Below are 23,027 nucleotides of genomic sequence, written 5' to 3'. Positions count from 1 at the left end.
AGTTTATTTTTGAAGGAGAGACACAGCATGAGTGGGGGAGGGGCAGAGAGAGAGGGAGACACTGAATCCAAAGTGGGCTCCAGGCTCTGAGATGTCAGCACAGAGCCTGAAGTGGGGCTCGAACTCACAAACTGTGAGATCATGACCTGAGCTGAAGTCACACACTTAATGGATTGAGCCATCCAGATGCCCCTCATGTTTATTTTTTATGTTTAAGTTTCCTCCTTTTAAATTACTGGTTATTACATTTTTTCTTAATTACTTACCTTTATCAGTTGTGACTGGCTGATTATGATGGTCTCTCGGAAAAGGCAAGGACTTTTTCCTCGAAATTCTAAATTCTTCCTGAAGGTAGATTTTCTTTACTTCACACATAGTTTCAATGTGAATCTTACGAGAAAACTAAAAGAAACAATGGTTACCATAAATAATACTTCCCAAAAGACTGATTTGGGTTACTGATAAAAAAAAAAAATTACAATCCACTTGTAGAAACATATGGAAAATATAAATGAAAACACACTGGATGCCCCCATATAATCTTGATTTCTGTTTGTGAAGGCAGTAAGAAGAAATCCATTCAGAACTTAAGAGAACAAGTAGTTGCACTGACAGGTAACACCAAGGGATGCTTTTTAAGATAAGCCTCACTGATAATTACAAATATATTTTCTAAAAATTTCAACTGTTAGAGAACTATAAAACCCTCTTGAGGGCAGATCTATGTTGATTTACTTACTATTATATCCCAGAACCTTAGTAAAGTACCAAGTATGTAGGAGATACTGTTCACTGAACCAAACTGCTGCTCAGTTTAAAAATACTACTAAACTTAGAATCTCAAGGTGCAGAAGAACTGATTTTGCATAATTTCTATCACAAAAATGAGGTATAACATGAAGCCAGCTCCTCTCCAAACTACCTGAGGCTGAAATCATACAAAGTAGTAAGAACTCTGTGTATGCTTCTTACAGTATTTACATATCATAGCCTTTTAGCAATTATTTAAAAACAAATACCTAATAAATAAAATGAGTAAAAGCAAATCATCTTATCCAATTAAGGTATTAAATATGTATTTAGAATTTATTAAATAACCTGTAAAATATTATAATGCATAGGAGGTGACCTTTAAGAAAAGATTAATTTAAAATAGGACAGGTATATTCACTGTAGAAATCTCTGTGCCTGGAGAATTAAAAAGAAGGGCAACTGTTTGTTTGTTTGTTTTTAATATGTGAAATTTATTGTCACATTGGTTTCCATACAATATCCAGTGCTCATCCCAAAAGAGGCCCTCTTCAGTACCCATCACTCACCCTCCCCTCCCTCCCACCCCCCATCAACCCTCAGTTTGTTCTCAGTTTTTAAGAGTCTCTTATGCTTTGGCTCTCTCCCACTCTAACCTCTTTTTTTTTTTTTTTTTCCTTCCCCTCCCCCATGGGTTTCTGTTAAGTTTCTTAGGATCCACATAAGAGTGAAAACATGGTATCTGTCTTTCTCTGTATGGCTTACTTCACTTAGCGTAACACTCCCAGTTCCATCCACGTTGCTACAAAGGGCCATATTTCATTCTTTCTCATTGCCACGTAGTACTCCATTGTGTATATAAACCACAATTTCTTTATCCATTCATCAGTTGATGGACATTTAGGCTCTTTCCATAATTCGGCTACTGTTGAGACTGCTGCTATAAACACTGGGGTACAAGTGCCCCTATGCATCAGTACTCCTGTATCCCTTGGGTAAATTCCTAGCAGTGCTATTGCTGGGTCATAGGGTAGGTCTATTTTTAATTTTTTGAGGAACCTCCACACTGCTTTCCAGAGCGGCTGCACCAATTTGCATTCCCACCAACAGTGCAAGAGGGTTCCTGTTTCTCCACATCCTCTCCAGCATTTATAGTCTCCTGATTTGTTCATTTTGGCCACTCTGAACAGTTTTTGATGAATTAAATATCCACTTATCTCTTAAGGTAAGGAACTGGGCCAGCTGCTATTGGTTCTATCCTAGCACTATGGATTTTAAGTGACCTAGCAGTTGTTGGACTATATTTGTAACCAGTCTTCAACGAATGGTTCAAGAATTTAAAATTCCATCTACACATGTTTAATTAGTGTATGAACACATACCTCTTTTGTTCCTTTAAGATTCAAGCCTTCATGCCAATCAGGTCCCAAGGCACTGCCCATATTGCCAGCACTACCTTTGGTTTGTGCTTCCTTTTTTCTTCCTGAAAAGATAAAACTCAATTCAAAATTCAAATGATATAAAAACTTCCAGGCAGAGAAGTATACTTGTGTTCTCAAGCTTTTAGGCAATGTCAGGATTCTCATATATAGCATAAACTAACTTATCTGTATTGATTGTTTTAATATTTTGTGATATAGAGCTATAGAACAGGTAATTTTTCAATCAAGTGTTGAATATAAACCATACTAAATACATGGTCAATATGAAGGGTGAGATCTGATAAAAGGTTGATATCCAAAATGTATAAAGAACTCCTACAACTTGGTAACACAAATACAACCAAAATAGAAAACAGGCTGAGGACCTGACAGATGGCTAACAAGGACATAAAAAAGTGTTCAAAATCACTAGTCAGAGAAGTACAAATCAAAACTACAATGAGATAGACCACCTTACACCTGCCAGAATGGCTAGAATCAAAAAGCAAGAAATTACAAGTGTTGGCAAGGATGTAGAGAAACAAGATACCTCGTGCACGGTTGGTGGGAATCCAAATTGGTACAGCCACTATGAAAAACAGTATGGAGGTTCCTCAAAAAATTATCAGAATTACCACATGATCTGGTAACTCCACTACTGGGAATTTACACAAAGGAAATGAAAACACTAATTCAAAAAGATGTATGTTCCCCTATGTGAACTTGCATAATTTACAAGCAAGATAAGGAATCAACTCAAGTGTCCACTGACAGACTTATGGATAAAGAAGATGTGGTGTGCATGTGTATGTGTACACACACATATACACAATGGAATATTACGCCACCAGGAAAAAGAATGAGATCTTACCATCTGCAACATGGATGGACCTAGAGGATATTCTGCTAAGTGAAATAACTCAGAGAAGGACAAGTACCGTATGATTTCACTCATACGTAGAATTTAGGAAACAAAGAAAAAGGAGACTCAAAAAAACCCACTCAAAAACTAAGAACGGGGGGTTGCCAGAGGGGAGGTGGGTGAAGGGATGTGTGTGTGGAACAAGGGGGATTAAGAGTGTACTTATCATGATGAGCAGAGTAATGTATAGAATTGTTGAATCATTTTACTGTACACCTGAAAATAGAACACTGTATGTTAATTATACTTCAATAAAAATTTTACAATAAATGCAGGCAAGTTAAACTAGAAAAATAATAAAAAAAAAAAACTCAAAACACAGCAGAAGCAGACTCAGATATAGAGAATAAACTGGTGGTTGCCACAGGGGAGGGAACTGATAAACAGGTGAACAGGATTAAGAAGTATGAACTTCCAGTTATAAGTCATGGGGATATAAAGTACACCATAGGAAATATAGTCAATACTGTAATAACTTGGTACAGTGACAAACGGTAACTAAACCTACAGAGGTGATCACGTCATAATGTATAAAAATACTGAATCACTACTGTACATCTGAAACTAATATATGTGATTATAATTCAATTAAACAATTAGCCAACAGTTTTTAAACATTTTGTCAACTTTTAGCACCCTCAACACTTACAGAATTTTTTGAATTTTATAAGCCAAAAGTTAAAAATTTTAAAAAGCCTCTTAAATAAAAATCTAGGTTTGTATTTCCTTTTTAACTCATTGCATTTTTTTTTTTTTTTGTAACATTACCTAAGGTGCTGTCCAGTTGTATCACCTGTTTGCAAAGATGCAGATGGGCTGGTTTATTTAATTCACTTTAAATTTCCAGTCTTAATTATACACAGTTTTCATTAAAAAAAAAAAAGTCCATGGGGCGCCTGGGTGGCTCAGTCGGTTGGGCGGCCGACTTCAGCTCGGGTCATGATCTCATGGTCCATGAGTTCGAGCCCCGCGTCGGGCTCTGTGCTGACGGCTTGGAGCCTGGAGCCTGTTTCGGATTCTGTGTCTCCCTCTCTCTGACCCTCCCCCATTCATGCTCTGTCTCTCTCTATCTCAAAAATAAATAGACGTTAAAAAAAAAAAAGTCCTGGATAGGAGCTCCTAGATGGCTCAGTTGATTAGGCATCCAACTTTTGGTTCTGTCTCAGGTCATAATCTCAGGGTTTGTGGGCTTGAGTCCCGCACTGGGCTCTGCACTCACTGCCAGAGCCTGTTTGGGATTCCTTTTCTCTCTCTCTCCTTCCCTATTTCTCTCTGCCCCTGCCCCATCCGTGCTCTCTCCCTCTCAAAATAAACTTTGAAAAAAAAAATCCTTGAAAGTCTAAATGTTGTATATGGAGACAGGAAATAAATATTATCTATGTATCTGTCTCTCAACTGTAGTATTTTTACTCCATGTTCTTATAGCCTTTTTCTATACAGCTAAGAGACAGTTTCATCTGTGAATTAATGAATAGATGCTATACTTACCTTCAGTTGTATATCTGGTTCTTTTATGTGCAATTTTAGCCTCTGGTTTTTCAGCAATGAGCTTTGAAGTCAAGAATTCAGCTGCACCTGCATCGAAGAAAGTATTCCCAATGGCTTTGTCTTTAATGGCCCAAATGACTTCACAGCCTTCAATTTCATACCTGAAAGGAATAAAGTTACTCAGAGCAATTTAAGAAGTCTGAGTAGGAATCTTTTTTTTTTTTTTTTTTTTTTGTAAATAACAATTTTCTCCAAAGGTAAAAGAAAGTGTTTTAAGGCAAACAGAAATAAGGAAGAATGTAATACTCTTTCAGGATAATAAGAGCTAAAGTAGAATAAACAATAAATTTATCCAGTTTATTTGAAAGAACATAAAAATGACAAGCATGTGTAACTGAGTATCAAATAAAATTTCATTACAATGAGCATTACTTCTAAGGGTTCAATTTCTCCAACAGTTACTATACGAATGTTCCCCACGGTTCCCAGGAGTGAGCAGTGCTTTGTTGATGTGGTTATAGTGTAATCAATAATGGATGAATGGATCCATGGTATATGGTTACAGTATTGACAATAGCATACTCTTTGGTAACAAATATTTTGTGTACTCAAAGGAGAGAATCAGAGTTATTAACTACAATTTTAACTTTGTTATAAAGGAACCATTACCCTGCAATCCCTTCCCTTCACCTCAATAATTTCTAAGCCATTCAGCCGAAGAAAGATCCGGTTCACAGAAAAATCAAGAAAGAGCAGAATGGCCATGGTGTGTACAGGCCATCACCACTAATGAGACAGCCGGAGCTCCTGGGGATCTGCTGTTTTATCTCTACGTTTAGTCACAGAGAATGTGGTTTGCTTAGTATTCATTTCACTAAGTCCCTGAAGTCCATTATATTTTTCTGCTATTATTACTTGTTTTGGTACAATTGATGAACTGAGACCATCCACGATAAACAGGATATATGGTCATCCTAATTATACTAGGACTTTATCAGAACCTATAGAGGTAATAAGAGTATTATGTGTTAAGAACTTTTAACATTTACTTGTGGTACAAAGTACTGCCATGTTTATTTCACAGACTGCTATAATGTAACACATTAACTTCTCAATAAATAAATGATTCAAACTGATCAATAAATAAATGATAGAAAAAAAGGTTTAGTACATCTGATTTCAGGTCACCTGACATGCTTTGTGACAATTGCTCCCTTACCGCAGAAAAAAATATTTAGTTACTAAATTTCAGATTATTTGGTGAATATTCTATGTTGCTCAGATCACATAGGATTGCTGATGAGCAGAAAGTAGAATACACATTCCGTAATAAATTTCATATTTTAATTTACATATAGACACATAGTTATTATGAAACACTTTCCTTAGTTTTTATTAAGAAAGTCCTCTACCATTTTTTTAAAATTTTAAAGTAATATAATAGTATAACACAGTATCAATATAGTTTAAAATACTAATGCTTGACTAGGCCACCCACAATTATAAGTAACCGCGAGTAACATCTATACACGTCCTACCTCACAAGATGCCCTTAGACTATGAACCATGCCCTCAGCGAGATACATTACCATGGAGGTAGTATCACATATATAGTAGAAATACTTTCATTTTTAAAACCACTTTTAAAAAATAAACAGTGAAGTATTATGGTTTTTTGAAATCATTAAAAAAATGTCTGAAAAGAAAAGATTAACCTACACTAGTAAAGAAGAAAACAGAGGTAGTAATTGAAATAGAAGTACACTGAAGAAAATCAGCATTAGCCTCAAGGGAACACAAGGGCTATTAAAGAGCAAAAAGGGTTTGTATATGGCATTTTTCACCATGAGATGATAAACACCTGATCATTCAGTGGACCTAAGCTGAGACAATCGCATTATATGCAGCCTTTCTTAAACTATCAGAGTTTATTCAATATAAAATTATAAGCTTTGTCCGATTATATAGTCTTATATCTCCAACCTCAAGAAAATGAGGAATAGGATTACATGTTTTAAGACTGAGCATTTCTGAATGCAAGAAAATTTTCCAGTGTAAATAATAACAGTATTCAGTTACACTTTTGGTGATAGCTGATGGAGAAAATTTGTCATGTGCCTCCTTCTTAGACCTGTTTGATTTTGAATCTCCAGTTTTTTCTCTGTTCCCTATACAGTGCCATAAATTTCATAATTACAAGAATGATTGCCATCTCTAGTACTCAGGCAATCTAGGAACTCTTAGAAGCTTCCACTGGGAATCACTATCCTGTCAAAAAGAAGAGCAAAAACCTAGTCTGCGAATAGGAATGGACAAGGCTTTGGCAAATTCATTACTTTGATTCAAATTTGTCCTCTTTGTAGTTGGACTCAACTTTCTGCCCTAAAAATGTCCAGACTATTCCATCTCAGCCATCCAATGGAAGATAAAATCATAAAGAAAATGAATGCTCTGTAGACCATAGCAGGATATTTATTCCTCAGTGTTCTTTAAACTTGAAATATCATTTTAAGATAGTATTTCACATAAATTGATGGGTTCACATTTTTCAACTTCCAAAAAAACAAGAGCTGGGATTACCACATCTTGAAATAGGGAGTCAAACACACCGTGGGTTTCATGGGCCCAACAGGTAGCATTATAAATGAATGAAGCAGGATGGGTGTAAACAATAAAACGGGTAGATACTGTGACTAGAAATCTCTAAAGGTGTGCACATTTAAATTGTTTTTCAATATAGTACATGCCTACCAAACACATGTATGGATCACATCTGTCCAGTCACCTGTGACCCCTTGCGACCTAAAACCTTCCCTAAACTCATGTTTTACAATGACATTTCTACAACTATGAATTCCATGAAGCTAAAAATATAAAATGGATTTTTTTCTACTTGAAAATCTATGAAGAACAGTTCTATTTATCTTTGAATTTCAGAACAGGATGTTTTCTAATCTGCCAACAATTATGAGTCATAGAGTAGTATTTAAATGATATTTAAAAATATATACTTACACTAGTTCAAGTGCAATGCCACCATTCCCTATGATCATTATTCTTTTGGCTTTAGTAAGCTGTTTCTGAAATTCCTATATTAAAAAGAAAATGAGATAGTGTTTTGTAATAGTGGGCAATACTTGAAGAAAGGCTTCACTGATAATGTTCTTAAAATTGTACGAATTTTACCTGATTTACAAAGGAACAAAAATCTCACTTTCACACTCTGCCAGGACACACCCTCCCAATATTACAAATGTTTTCCTCTATCTGTCACACAAACTGCCTTTATAGCAATGCCTCTTAGGATTTGACTTTTTACGTCATTACATCTAGAGTACTTCAGAATTGCAGCAAGAGGCACTAGCTCTAGTTCATCACATTCCTAACTACTTGATCAAACCAACTTACTAACATGACACTGATCTGTATACATACAGGGTTATTCCTTTTCTTCTAGTCTGTCAGTTGGCACTTCCCTGGACTCACTCAACACTGAAACTTACAGGAATGAGAAGCACAACAGCTTGGTGGTTAAGAGTCCCTGGAGTTACTAACTTCCCCCAGTTAGTAACTTGGCCAAGTTGCTTAACCCTTCTGTGCCTCAGCTTCTTCAATATAAATGGAAACAAGAAGTGACTGTATTTCATTACGTCTCTGTAAGCATTAGGATAATGTAAATAAAGCTGTTAAGAGCAGGCACGATAATGTCTAAATTAAAAAAAAAAATGCTACTTTCTTATCATAAGACAATTAATTGATGGCTCTACCCCCCTCTTCTGCCCCCTAAAAAAAATTATCACAATGAGCTTAGGGAAGCCATGGTCATTTTTATGGCACTTTTGAAAGTACACAATAGTCCCACTGGATCAGGATGACATCTCAATAGCTAAATTTCCTCTTTCTACCATGTCAAGTTACCATTTCTATTAAATTCACCCAAAAACTTACTGTAATATTCAATAAATAATCACTGAAACTGACTGGCTTAAAATTCTACCAGAAAAAAAAAAAAACATTAAGTTAATTTCAGTCAGCCTTTCTCTGAGGACAGTAAATAAGAAAGATCTGTTAAAAGCACTGGATGTGGAGATGAATGGCGTAAGTTTATATTGTACTTCTGATAACAGCCATTTAAGTATAGGCAAATAATTAATCTATTAGAGTTTGCTATTTGTAAATTGGGAGTAATACTGTCACACAGTATTATCATAAGCAGTCAGTGAATTCCTGTATGTAGGCAGCCTTGCTGGAACACAGCTATGCTCATGGTTTGTAGGATCGAGCCCCATGTTGGGCTCTGCACTGACAGCACAGAGCCTACTTGGGATTTTCTTTCCTTCTCTCCCTGCCACTCATCTGCTCACGCACACACTCTCTCTCTCTCTCAAAATAATAAGCTTTAAAAAAGTTTTAAATTAAGAAAGATTGAAAGAAAACATCAATTTCAAGAATATAAAATATTATTAGTATACATAAAATTATCACCTTAGGGACAGAACTACAACAATAAGCTACAGGTAAGACAAAGTATTATGACTGGAAACCAGGAAGAGCTTCTTGGCAAGAAGGGTCAATAAACCCTGAAGCCCTGAAATAAATTATCAGAAGAAGTTGTAGAAGGTTCCACACAGTTTTCACCTTATTGGGATAGTTTACTATGGTTCTTGAGCAGAACAATAAACCAAATGAATTTTTTAGTTCTGGGATTCTGTCATGATTCTGGACCACAAAGATCTGAATATTAATTTCTTTGCTAAGGAGTACAGTAAGTTTGGGATATGCCTTACCTTTGTGGAAAAAGATTGCTACATTATTTAGGCTACAAATCACTATTCCCAATCAAAATACAGTAATGAATGTGTGTATAAGTTAAGTTATAACCTTCAGCTTAGTCATTATATCTGGGATAGTGCACAATGGAAAGAACACAGAACATCAGCATGGGACTAAAAACAGGAAAAATTATCAGCTACAACCAAACTGAAATTGGCAATAATAAAACATTATAACTATTTTCTGGTTTATGGATCACAAAACAAACCTCTTCTGTAATTTAAGAATTAACACTGTAAGTGGAATACTTTGATTCAAATAAAGGAAGTCTATGAAATATTCATGTTCCTTTCCCGTGGCCCCATCTCAGAATGTTACCTGAGCACTGTCTGTATCACGGATTCCTAATACATAAGGATTTCCTTCACATATCAACTTTGGCTTAGCTCCAGCACACAGACAGAGTTTCTTATATACATGCTGACTGCCATCCCCTGTTAAAATGCACTGTAAAAACAGGGCAAGGAAGGGGAGAGGAGAAACATATTTATACATGGGTACAGTTTCATTTTAAATACAAAATTCAGTAAGACAAAAGCAAAAAAATACATTAAGGTTGCCTCTTGGTGGCACTCAATATGTTGTCACAGCAATTGCAAATCAGAGTAAACATGAGAATGCATTCTCCAACCCAGTGATTCACCATCATTTTAGGGCCATGAACCATTTTGAGAATCTAGGGCAAAACAGTCTTTCTTCCCTGGAAAAAAAACATACATTCACACCAGATTTTGCCTAAAACTTAGGGAATCTTATTATATTCAGGGAGGTATGTTGACCTCAGGTTAAAAACTAAACATTCAGAAATTTTTAAATCAAGCATTCTGATCATATTATACCTGAGGTAGGCCTTAATATTTCTGATCTCAATGGAAGTTACTGTAGGAAGATCTAATAATTCTAATGGCATCATACCTTAATATTTGTTATGGGTACAGAGGAGTACAGTGCAGTAAAAAAGGTTACATTATGTCTTCTTAATCTAAAAATATTAAAAGTGTTTGGGAAGCTTGGGTGGCTCAGTCTGTTAAGTACCTGACTCTTGATTTTGGCTCAGGGTCATTCATGATTCCTGTGTCATGGGATCAAGCCCCGTGTCAGGTTCTGTGCTGAGCATAGATTCTAAGAATCTCAATGTCTCAATCTCTCTCTCCCCCACTCTACCTCCCCAGTTTGCACGTGCATGCATTCTTCTTAAGTACAAATAATAATCACCTAACCACAAACAAATGTTCTTTGGGGATATTTTCATATTAAGTGAAAAACATATTAACCTTAAATCCTAACATGTACTAGCTTTTAAAGTCTTATATTAATTTTTAATAATATTATTGAGTCTAAAAATATGTATTTGTGATCCATTGTTTTTATTCTTTAAAATCAAATGGAAATCTGCACATAAGTAGGAGCTTTTAATAAGCATATATGTATGTGTATGTATATATACACACACATGTGACTATAACACAAGACTTTGTTGGAATGGTTTAGAGATTAACACTGTGACACGTGTTTGACTTATAAAACATAGCAAATCATAAGATAGCACTTGATACCCACTGAGCCATTTGTTACCCACTGTAACTCTTCAGCTGCATAACAAATACATAAAACTGATAATTCAACACAGTATAATGTATACAGAAATTCTATGCAGTTCTTTCTGAAGATAATGTAATGTGGTGGGAATTTTATCTGACAAACAGTAATTAACAGACACTGACAAAATTTAAAAAATAATTTACATTTTATGTTGTAAAAACAAACACAAAAACTCCTTTCATTGGCTACTGCTAAATTTTTGGAAGTAGACATGAAGATAAAACACACAATCTCTAATTCATCAAAGAATATAAAGGACAAATAAGAGAATACAGACATGAGCTCATACAGGACACTTCAAATGGTAATGGGTGGCATTCGGATTTATTCAAATGCCCTAATATAAATTCCCTCACAATTTATTAGTCTACATTTGAGCCCACCTCAATTTACAAATTAACGGACATGGATGTTATATAGGATATGTACTACTGTAAATGTTAGAAATTTATTCCAGTTTTGGGATTCAGATTTTTTATTTTTTTTCTCATAAAATTTAGTCCTTTTTCTTATTTTTTTACTGTCAAATTATTTGTTTCAATGTATTATGTATGTGTTTTCTCCATAAGGGTGAAAAATCAGAGCTGCTGTAGAGAAACAACTAGAAACCCTACTTCTCATCTTGCCTAAAGCTCACCTGAGGATATTGTTAATCATCTGACAACACGTTTCCTTCGACTGCCTTATTCATTCCCACATCCAATGGGTTACTGAGTCCTGCTAAGTTTACAGGAGAAATCTCACTCATATCTGCGCCATTCTTTCCAAATACACAGTTCTTGTCTTCGTTCAGGCCTTCTATCAGTTTGGACTATTGCAACCACCTTCTGGTTTGGTTGCTGGACACTATCACTCACTCCACCCCATTTCATCCTCAACATTGGTATCAGATCTGTCTTCCTAAAAGAATATATCACCATCCCTGTCTCCACTTTATTTCTCCACTGACTGTAAAATAAATCATCTTGGCATGATGTAAACAGCTCTTCACAGTCCTATTTGTTTGCCCTAGTCTGCCAATCTCCTCTCTTTATCTCCACCACAGTACCTCTGACGATGTTATTCTTCCACGTGCTGCTTTTCTTTGGGTTTCTGAACAAACAACCTCGTTTTCCTACAATGTCCTTAATTAAGAACTCTTAATTCACCCAAACTCTCTCCGCCCCTCCCCTGCTTGTGCTCTGCCTCTCTCTCTCAAAAATAAACAAACATTTAACAAAATTAAAAAAAAAAAAACAAAACTTCTTACATGTTCTTTACTCTTCAGTTGCTTTACTCCGGATTCTATAACCTTAATGTTGGGAAAGCGATTTTCTAACATGGTATTCGGTTGCTCTTCAACATCAAATTCCTCCAACACTTTAGAAACCTGTATTAAATCAAAAAGGTGAAAATGTAAATTTTCAAAAAAATATTTCCTTTTAAGAATTTTAAATAATGAAAATATTTTCATTTCTTTTTATATACTACTTAATGTTCATAAAACAAGAACGTCGGCCAACTGTACTGTATACAGTGAAAAAAGGGCTAACTCGCATTTTAAGACTTGAACTCAAATGACAATCCTACCACTGGGGCAAGTCAGCCAAGTAACTGCACCTTAGTTTCCTAGCCTGGAAAATGAGGGCTAACTCTACTTACTTCTGCATATTTTAATTGCACAGCTTGTCTGTTTCTGTATCCTTATAGTTTTCTCTACTTACTAACTTTATTGTGATCTAGTCTTTGGACTCTTTCCTGTTGTCCAAAACCATCAGCATCCTCTTGGATTCACTTTTCTTCCTATGCAGCCAAGACTCCATTGTAGATCATTTCGTGTTTTGCCCACTTATACTTCCTTGCTCTCTTGTCTTTAACCATTAATTACCCTGAAAACTCACAACCCCAGATTGAACAACCTGCTTTCTCCAGTCCTATACCCAGTATGCAGTGGAAGGACCACACCTTGCAGACTAGTATTTGACCTCAGCTACCCCTTCAGTACTACTTGTAAGACCTACTACATGGCCCTACCAGTTCTCAAACGTTTCAGTCTCAAGACTCTCCCTTTATATTCTTACAATGGACTGAGGACTCCAAAGAACTTTAGTCTGTGTAAGTTAAACTCAGTGATATTTGCAACTACTAGAAATGAAAACTGAAAAATTTAAAACATTTCTTAATTCACTTAAGAATAGATCCAATACATGTTAAACAGATATAATGTCCTTTTAATAAGAGTAACTTTTTTTTCCAAAACAAATTAAGTGAGAAGAATGGCAGTTTTGCATTTTTACAAATGTCTTTAATATCCGGTCTTAATAGATCTGCTTTTGCATTCAAACTGCTTCCATACTCTGCATCTGCATTCAAACTACTGCAGTATGTTAATTTGGTTAAAATTTATGAAGACAGTTCAGGCTGACAGAGATGTGCAGCCTTTTTAGAGAATTGTATATTCTTCTTTGATGTTATACTAAAACTCAACAAGTGTGGTTTCTTAAAGAGTAGTTGCAGTGTAGAATTTGAAACCGTTATCAAAGAATTTTTCATACCCTACTACTGTGAAATCTATTGGTCCATCCTGCACTTTGGATCGTGTAACATCACATTTGTCATCTGGACAATAGTGGTTCACAAAGTTATGGAGATCTTCCACATGTTAATTTCAACTCAATACAGTATCAAAAACCACATTCATTATTGTCACCAACAATCTCATCAGAAAAGTCTTTAAGTACCGTGAGCCTCACAGTGAAGAATAGGAGTTTTCCAAAATTCTTATATTGGCCTAAAAGCTCTAATTTTGTTATCCTGGCAACAAATACTGTCACTTGTTTTCACTCATTTTCCAAATATGAAATTAGTTTGTCAGTTGTTCTTTCAAGTAAAATTGGTATTCCACAAAAAGGGTAATTAATTCCTCTTGCAACTCAGCAACTGCACAACTGCTTTTCCCTCCTAGCCCCATATGTGGAACAAGTGCTTTATGCATACATCCCATCTCATCACACAGAACATTAAAAAGACGTGCACTGAAGAGTCAGGATTTAATAAAATTACCATTGTTTACTAGCTTTAATTTATTTTACTGAGTGCCTGGAAGTGAAGAATACAAGACCACTAGTTCAGTTTAGCCACCAAGGCTTTTTTAAACCATCAGTGTTTATGTGTCAATGTAGTGACAAGAGTAACATCGAAGTAACATCTTCCAACCCTTGGTGATTTTTCTAAACGTTCACCATTCTAATGCTTCCCAAACACATTCCATCCTCAGCACTCCCAGCAAATCACTTTACTTCTTGGCTCAAAGAGACTACTAAGAACTCTTATGACTTCTTTCCCACCATCTATACATTTCCGTACTACAGTCCACCTTCCATGACCCATTTCTACCTTTTCAAGGCGAATCCAGTAATCTGTGCTCTATATGCCATCATCTCTCACCTCCTCAGGACTCCTTCCTTATTATGTACTCCTTGCTTTCCTTCATCTTCAGCCTTTCCTACTGGTTTCTAAATCTCAATAGGTAAACACGCTAAAGTGTCTTCCACCTTAAACGAATAAAACTCGGGGCACCTGGGTGGCTCAGTTGGTTAAGCAAGTGACTTTGGCGCAGGTCATGATCTTGTGGTTCATGAGTTCGAGCCCCACGTCGAGCTCTGTGCTGACAGGTCAGAGCCTGGAGCCTGCTTCAGATTCTGTGTCTCCCTCTCTCTGCCCCTCCCCTGCTCATGTGCTCGCTCGCTCTAAGAATAAATCAACAGTAAAAGGAAAAAAAAAAAAGAATAAAACTCAACTTAATGCTAGTCTTCACGTTCTCTATTTGCTGCCACCCTATCTTTTCTCCTTTTGCAGCTAAATTTCAAAAGAGAAAAGTTTATCGTTACTGTCATTTTAGAGTTACCCCCCACTAATTTCTGAAAATGGTGTAAACTGTCTCAAAGTCACCAATAATTTACTAGATAAAGGCACTTTTGAGTCATTATCTTACCTGCTATCTTTGGATCTGACACCACTGACCACTCCTCTTAATTAAACTTTTGCCATCTTTGGCTTCAGGAAAACAAACTCTTCTTCTCTCATAGTTTTCCTCTCTAAGATTAATAGGGTGCTCATTTTCAGGACTTCCTTTCTCTCTGATCTTCCTTTAAATGTCGGTGTTCCATAGAACACTATTATTGGGCTCTTCTCCCTGGGAAATTGCAGCCAATACCTATGGCTGAGCTGGTACTGAGACAATGATGAATACCAACCTGTTATATCTCCAATTCAGTGTTCTCACCTGCTGAAAATGCTCCAAAAGTTTGGCATCATCTAAATTTTGGATAAAATACAATTCCACATCATAGCATACAAGCCCACCATGGTCTGCCCTCTGACTATTGGTTCAGCACTGAATTTACATTCCAGCAGAACTGAACTGATACCCGTTACAACATATTATATAATCATATACTTTCATCACCTTGGCACATGCCTGCTTCCATTCAACCTCTTGCAAACATGTCAAGACCTACTTATTCTTTCAGTCTCAGTTTCAATCCACTCTCCTATGTAAAGCCTTTCTTGATCTCAAAGGCAGGCTCTGACACTCATTCACAATATATTTATAAAAATAAATACGTATATATTGCAATACAACCGCAATTTTTTTTTTTGCCACTATAAGGATAATTACCACATTATAATGATAACTTTGTCTTGCAGATTTGTTACCATTCTGAGAAAGTGCTACTCATTAACCATGAGGGTTACAGAGCCAACCTGAATTTAAAACCTATCTATACACACCTTGGAGATTTACCCAGCCTCACTGACTCATTTACCTCATCTGTAAGTGGGGATAATATAAGAACCCACTTCATAGGATTACTTTAAGGATTAAATAAGTTAATGTATTTAAAACATTTAGAAGAGTGTTTGGTACATAGCAAGTACTCCATAAATAACATGTTATTATTAATCTTTTTTCTCCTTTAGAAATTACACATGCCATGAAAACATTTTCTTTAACATTAAACAAACAATACCTAATATAAAATAAAGTGTCCCTTTTACTCTTCCCTAAATCTCACACTACCCCACCACGACTGCCATTCCCCAACTTCAGAGATGACCATTAGTGACTTTTTGGTGTATGTTCTATACTTTCAATCTGTCTTCTGGGTGCTTAGCACACTGGCTCATACATAATATAGATGTTCAATAAATGATAAAAAGGATGCAATTTCCTACTTCTGAATATTAAGAATAACTGACATTTGCATAATGTTATTCCAATTCATTTTCACATGTATTAGTATATCTTAAACTCCCAACCTCCTTCAAGTAAACAAGGAAGATACTATCCTAATATTAGAAGTGAAACAACTTAGATACAGAGATTTGCCAAGGCTACACAGCCAGTAAATAACAGGTAGGCCTAGAATCCAAAACTGTTTTTCTTCTACTATACAAAATTTACAAAATCAGCAAAAATTTAAGTCAAGTCTTATAACTCTGGAATAGTCACACTGAATTAAGTCTTCCAGAAAAACACTTATAAGACACAGCCAAACATCTTTCTCTTATGTATGTGCTCCTAGCCTATAATTGATTTTTTTTTCCCATTAGAGATTAATAGCCACAATTTGTTCTCTAGTTCTCCCAATCCCTTAAGTCCTTTGGCCATACCTCAGTAGTAAGATATCTTACATATCTCTAAGAAGGTTATAAAGGAAAAACATATCACACTAAATTACCCTTGGTCTTAGGGGTTTACAACATGAGAAAGTTTTATTTTATTATCAGGATCTAAAAGAAAACTTGTATTAAAGACTATAGTAGTATTCTTCACTGAAGTATGAGAAGAAATACTTCAGTAAAGTATGATTTACTTAATTTTTTTGCATAGCCATTATAACATTCATAATTAGAGCACTATAGTATATACATAATTTATAAATATATAAATATACATATATTACAAGATCAGCCAAAACTTTTTTTTTTTTTTTAATTTTTTTTTTTCAACGTTTATTTATTTTTGGGACAGAGAGAGACAGAGCATGAACGGGGGAGGGGCAGAGAGAGAGGGAGACACAGAATCGGAAACAGGCTCCAGGCTCTGAGCCATCAGCCCAGAGCCTGACGCGGGGCTCGAACTCACGGACCGCGAGATCGTGACCTGGCTGAAGTCGGACGCCCAACCGACTGCGCCACCCAGGCGCCCCTAGCCAAAACTTTTTAACAGGTGAGGTATCAGATCAAAAATGTTTATAGATCACTTTTCTATAACACTAAGACCCAAATGATCTTAGACTCCTAATGTAATGCTATAATGTGTGTAATATAAATTCATGTAACTACAAAGTGTTCTGAGATGCTTATTACACATCTGAAACATTAATTACCCACAAGTGTAAACTTAGCTGAGAAGTACTCTTCTGATATGCAAACACACAATTTATACACACACAACTACTTATAATAATTACATATATGTATTGGTATTCATATTTACATTTGCAAAGCATTTTTCCTCAAAAGAACTTTATTTAAAAATTTCTGAAAAGTAACACTGAGTGGGAGGAAAAGATAGGAAAAACAAGACTAGGAATTCAACATCAGTTGGGTGCTTTTGGTATTTAATATAATACATTTATTTATTTATTTATTTATTTATTTGGAGAGCAAGAGCAGGAGAGGGGCAGAGAGAGAGGGAGAGAGAGAAACATAAGCAGGCTCCTGCCAGTGCAAACCCAATTTGGGGCTCGAACTCACCAACTGTGAGATCATGACCTGAGCCAAAATTCAGAGTCAGACCCTTAACCAACTGAGCCACCCAGGTGCCCTGGTATTTAATATAATTCTAAACTTTGGGCTTTGGTTTTAAAATGACCATCAAAAGAACATTTATCATTTTAAACATTTAAAAACTATAATTACACTAACTGCTGGGCAAGTTACTGAAATTACAAAAATATATATGACTAAGAAAGTTATATAAAGGATTCTTACCTGCTTGAAATTTGTAACTGCTTTAATAACAGGAGAAGCTGTTACCAGGAGAATATCTTCTGATGGAAAGTGAATAGCCAACTTATTTAAAGAAAAAAAAATTGGGAGAAAAAATTTCATAAGTAACTTTAGGTATTAACATATGTGACATGGGGGTGAGATAGGGATAATGCAATTTTAATAATGTTATTATTAACCTAGAAAACTAAAAAGTCACTTTTCCTCATCCAAAGGTCTCCATTATTCTGTGTCTTGTTCCTATTTATGGGGTAGTAGTGACTAACGTTCAACTCTGATACTGATAAAATGTATAACACGTTTATGATAAACACTAACAAAAACCTCCTGAATAAGAAAAATGATATTATCCCTTACTATCTTGCATACCAATGTAAAGTTGTCCTTCAGAGAATGAGAAAAATAATATCTTCCTAATTAACAGTTAAACCAACTTTTTTTCTTTTAAAATAGTATTTTCATTTCCCTTCAGTGGCATGAAATTACAGTAAATCCTTACTCATAAATATTCAGAATCTTAGCCTGACTTTTCCCAAGTGTTTTGGTACTCCTATTCTGCCTCTTCCAAATGCCCAACCAGTGTATACTCTGGAAAAACAAAACCATTTTAGTAGTAGCTTCAACAGTATTTAGAGGCTTAACTTGCTATTTTTTTCCATCATTCTCCTCTGGCTACAATCTCTCTTTCACTTTAAACTTCTTGAAAGAATTTTCTTAAATCATACTCTGGTTCCTCAACCAATTCTATTTCTCCATCAATTTCTATTTCTTTCCCTACTATACTGTTAAAACTGAGCATGTTCAATCAAAAAAACAAACAAAAATAAATAAATAAATAACCAAAAATAATATTAGAATGAAAAAATGAATCCAGTAAAACCACAGGATACAAAATTGACATACAGAAAACGTATGTCAAGTTTCTGTTTACTAGTAACAATCTATCTGAGAGAGAAATTAAGAAAACAATCTCATTTATAACCACATCAAAAAGAATAAAATACCTAGGAATAAATTAAACCAAAGAAGTGAAAGACCTGTACTCTGAAAACTATAAGCCACCGATGAAAGAAATTGAGTAAGACGTAAATAAATGGAAAGATCACGCTCATGGATTGGAAGACTTAATATTGTTAAAATGTCCATACTACCCAAAGCAATCTACAGATTCAATGCAATGCCCACCAAAATAGCAATGGCATTTTTCACAGAACTGGAACAAAGAATCCTAGAATTTGGATGAAACTGCAAAAGACCCCAAACAGCCAAAGGAGAAAGAAGAACAAGGCTGGAAGTATTATGCTTCCTGATTTCAAACCACACTACAAGGCTGTAGTAATCAAAACAGTATGGTACTGGCACAAAAACAGACACAAAGATTAATGGTATGGAACACAGAGCCCAGATATAAATCCACACATAGATGGTCAATTAATCTATGACAAAGGGGGCAAGAATATACAGCGGGAGTGGGGGAAGTTTCTTCATAAATGATGTTGGGAAAATGGGACAGCTTACATGCCAAAGAATGAAACATGACCACTGTTTCATACAAAAATAAAGTCAAAATGGATTAAAGACTTGAATATAAGACTCGAAACCATAAAACTCCTAGAAGAAAACATAAGCAGTAAGCTCTTGAACACCAATCTTAGCAATATTTTTTGAGCCATTTTCCTCAGGCAAGGTTAAACAAAGCTAAAACAAACAAAAGAAATTACGTCAAACTAAAAAGCTTTTGGAAAGAGAAGGAAACCATCAACAAGACAGAAAGACAACCTACTGAATGGGAGAGGAGACTTACAAATCATACATCCAATAGGGGTTAATATCCAAAATATATTAAAAACTTACACAACTTACTATTAAAAAAAATTTGTAAATGGGCAAAACTTGGATAGACATTTTTCCAAAGAAGACAGATGGCCATTAGATACAACAAAACATGTTCAGTATCACTCATGCAAATCAAAACTGCAATGAAATGTCACCTCACCCCTGTCAGATAGGCTATTATGAAAAAGACAAGAAATAACAAGTGTTGGTGAGGATGTGGGGAAAAGGGAACCATTGTACACTGTTTTTCAGAATGTAAATTGGTGCAGCCACCATGGAAAACAGTATGGAGGTTCCTCAAAAAATTAACAATAGAACTACCATATGATCCAGCAATTCTACTTCTAGGTATGTATGGGAAGAGAACCAAAACACAGCTCAAAGAGATACATGCATTCCTATGTTCACTACAGCATTATTTACAATAGCTAAGATATGGAAGCAACCTAAGTGTCTACTGATGAATGGATAAAGAGGTGGTATAAATATATTCCATGAAATACTATTCAGCTATAAATGAAATTTTGCCATTTTTGACAACATGAATGGACCCAGCGGGTATTATGTTAAGTGAAGTAAGTCAAAGAAAGACAAATATTATATGATTTCACCTATTTGTGGAAAACGAAAAAACAATGCAAACAAAACAGACTCATAGATACAGGAAACAAACTATTAATGGAGTGGAAAGGGATTGGGGCTGGGGGGAAGAGGGAAAAATAGGTTAAAGAGATTAAGAAGAACAAATTTCCAGTTATAAAATAAGTAAGTCATAGGGATGTAATGTACAGCATAGGGAATATAGTCAACACCGTAATAACTTTGTGTAGTGACAAGGGGTAACTATGCCTATTGAGATGATCATTTCATAATGTAAAGAAATAGCCAATCACTATGATGTACACCTGATGAATACTGTATGTCAATACTTCAGTAAAGAAAAAAGGAGCATCTTGAATTCACCTCCAGACCCTTAAAATTCACTAAATTTTTTAAAATATCATCTTACTTGAACTTTCTATAATATCTGATGATATTACCATTCTTTCCATCTTTCTTCTCTTTATATATTTTTATTTCCCCACTTTGTTTTCATTGCTATACCTGGCTTCAAAATTTCTTTACACCACTAAATTCACCTTCCAGTTGGCCTTCCAGTCTCATTTTAACCAGCTGCCCCTGCCCCAAACATACTGGAGCTAATCAACTCTCAAAATATTTCATTTGATCACATTACTCCACTGCTCAAAATCATCTCACTTCTTGCAAGTTCTGGCTAATTTTTTTTTTTTTAATTTTATTTTAGAAAGAGAGCACAAGCAGGAGAGAGGGGCAGAGGGAGAGAGAGAATCCCAAGCAGTCCCCTCGCTCAGTATGTAGCCTGCCACGGGGCTCGATCCCACAACTGTAAAATCATGACCTGAGCTAAAATCAAGAGTTGGACATTCAACTAAATGAGCCACCCAGGTGCCCCACTTGTTAGTTACTAGCAAGACTTAATAAGATACTTCATGATGTGGTCTCTCCCAGCCTTCCCAGCTTCATCTCTGGTCACCTCCCCAAGCACCATGTTCTTTAAGCTTTGCTGCTCTCAGTAGTGCTTTCCTACCTGAGATTATATATCCTTGCCTCCCTTTGGACCATCTAGTTTTTCTTGTCCACCTGGTCAACTTTTACTCATTTTCTATACTGAGACAAAAGGACACCACCCCCTAATTCATGCCCTGTCAACTCGCCAGACACCCTTAGGTTGGCAAACACACTGATGAAATGGTTCATTCACATGTCTCTTCCACTAGATTGCGAGTCCCTAGAAAGGAGGTACATGCTCTGTTTGTGATTACTCAGCCCTTAGTACCGTACCTGGATAACAGGTGTTTCACTTGGTGAAAACATGGAAAATACACACCTAAAGATTAGAAGTTTGAAAACAATTCTTGGATTTCCTGCACTACTTCTGTGACTTCAATGATTGCTTACATTTACTTTATATCAACAAAACAATTCTTTTTGGAGTGTGTGTGTGTTCTGATTATTCACTATAATTAGAAAAGCATTCCCCAGCTGCTTTTAATCCCTTGTTGGTTGTTTTACAAAACATTACTACAGATGAAATCTCTTCTATCTTGGGGGTTCAAAGTATAGGAAACTACGTAAGGGTTTTTCAATTATTTACGAGGAACTAAGGACCTGGCATCTACCTGAAAGCTGAATTCAATCAGCTAATGAGCAATGGAGGCTGAATTTTCTGACCAACTATTTACCAGTTTAAGCCCTCTTGTCTGCTCTGGCATAACTAGCACCACAGTCTGGTTCAGTCAGCTTTGGGGTCCCACCTGCCAACAACTTGCTCCCCACTCCTCTTCCCTAGGCCTAAGGCGAAGCTTGCGAGGTACCAAGAACTTCGTAGAGGGGCCGCCACGCAGTCTCTAACATTTGAAAACAAAGAGTGCTGGGGCGGGGGGAAAGAAGCGGCTAAAGCGGGATCTGGAAGGACAAGGGGGCGAGACGGTGCCTTGAGTGCCACCGCCGCGGGGTCAGGGAAGAGGCGGAACTGTCGACGCGTCAGCCTACCTGCTCAGCACAGGTGACACCCGCGATGCCACCGCCAACCACCACAAACTTTCCCGCCGTCGACGGAGGGCGCGCTGCCTCCATGATCTGACTCCTAGCGGTTTTCTGGCAACCGGTGGGCGAGCCTCAACGGTTCTTACCCTGGGAGCGGAAGTCAAGCTGGGCGGCCACTTCCGGTGCCGGGGCCTGATCCTGAGACTCTGAGCTACGGGTGCCCAGCAGTTCACACTTAGTGTCCTCGCGTATCCGCTTAGAGCCTCGTTTCCGCGGTAGAAAGCCGTGTCTTTGATGATAGGGTTTCGTTTTACTGTCAGCACACCTGAATAGAATTTTGACACATAGATATGATAAAGAGAAGACCAAAATAATAATAATAATAATAATAAATTTAAAAAAGAAAAAATCTAACAAAATTAAAGTAAAAAGATGAGTCGCCAAGAGAAGCTTGGCAAATTGTCTAAACACAGACCAGAGTTCTCACAGGACCGGGCACTCAGAATAAATAAACTGCCCTGAAGTTTTCACTATTGGTTCTTCGAGGAATTTGACATTGAGTCAATTTTAAACTCATATATCATAAGTAATATAATCCTTCCCTACCT

The 23,027-nt window shown here is 36.2% G+C and overlaps 2 protein-coding genes across 6 annotated transcripts in view; one reads left to right on the top strand and one right to left on the bottom strand.

Annotated features, from left to right (window-relative positions):
• The window catches only part of LOC115518422 (cationic amino acid transporter 3-like), a 91,973-nt gene extending 79,977 nt beyond the window's left edge, over window positions 1-11,996 (top strand). For all 5 annotated transcript variants that reach the window (XR_004343864.1, XR_004343862.1, XR_004343865.1 and 2 more), the window contains exon 4: window positions 11,586-11,996. The gene's annotated coding sequence lies outside the window, so the exon portion shown is untranslated. The remainder of the gene's footprint in view (window positions 1-11,585) is intronic.
• The window catches only part of LOC115518424 (pyridine nucleotide-disulfide oxidoreductase domain-containing protein 1), a 31,932-nt gene extending 9,356 nt beyond the window's left edge, over window positions 1-22,576 (bottom strand). The window contains exons 1-8 of the mRNA XM_030321898.2: window positions 22,426-22,576; window positions 17,998-18,078; window positions 12,266-12,385; window positions 9,733-9,861; window positions 7,597-7,670; window positions 4,582-4,742; window positions 2,133-2,233; window positions 267-402 (exon numbers count right to left, since the gene is read on the bottom strand). Coding sequence (XP_030177758.1) covers window positions 267-402; window positions 2,133-2,233; window positions 4,582-4,742; window positions 7,597-7,670; window positions 9,733-9,861; window positions 12,266-12,385; window positions 17,998-18,078; window positions 22,426-22,509 — 886 coding nt within the window. The 5' untranslated portion in view covers window positions 22,510-22,576. The remainder of the gene's footprint in view (window positions 1-266; window positions 403-2,132; window positions 2,234-4,581; window positions 4,743-7,596; window positions 7,671-9,732; window positions 9,862-12,265; window positions 12,386-17,997; window positions 18,079-22,425) is intronic.
• Between the last annotated feature and the right edge of the window lie 451 nt (window positions 22,577-23,027).

Source organism: Lynx canadensis, chromosome B4, assembly GCF_007474595.2.
Source record: "Lynx canadensis isolate LIC74 chromosome B4, mLynCan4.pri.v2, whole genome shotgun sequence".
NCBI classification, from domain to species: Eukaryota; Metazoa; Chordata; class Mammalia; order Carnivora; family Felidae; genus Lynx; species Lynx canadensis.
Note: the sequence above shows the minus strand (reverse complement) of the source record. Positions and strands in the feature narration are given on the sequence as shown.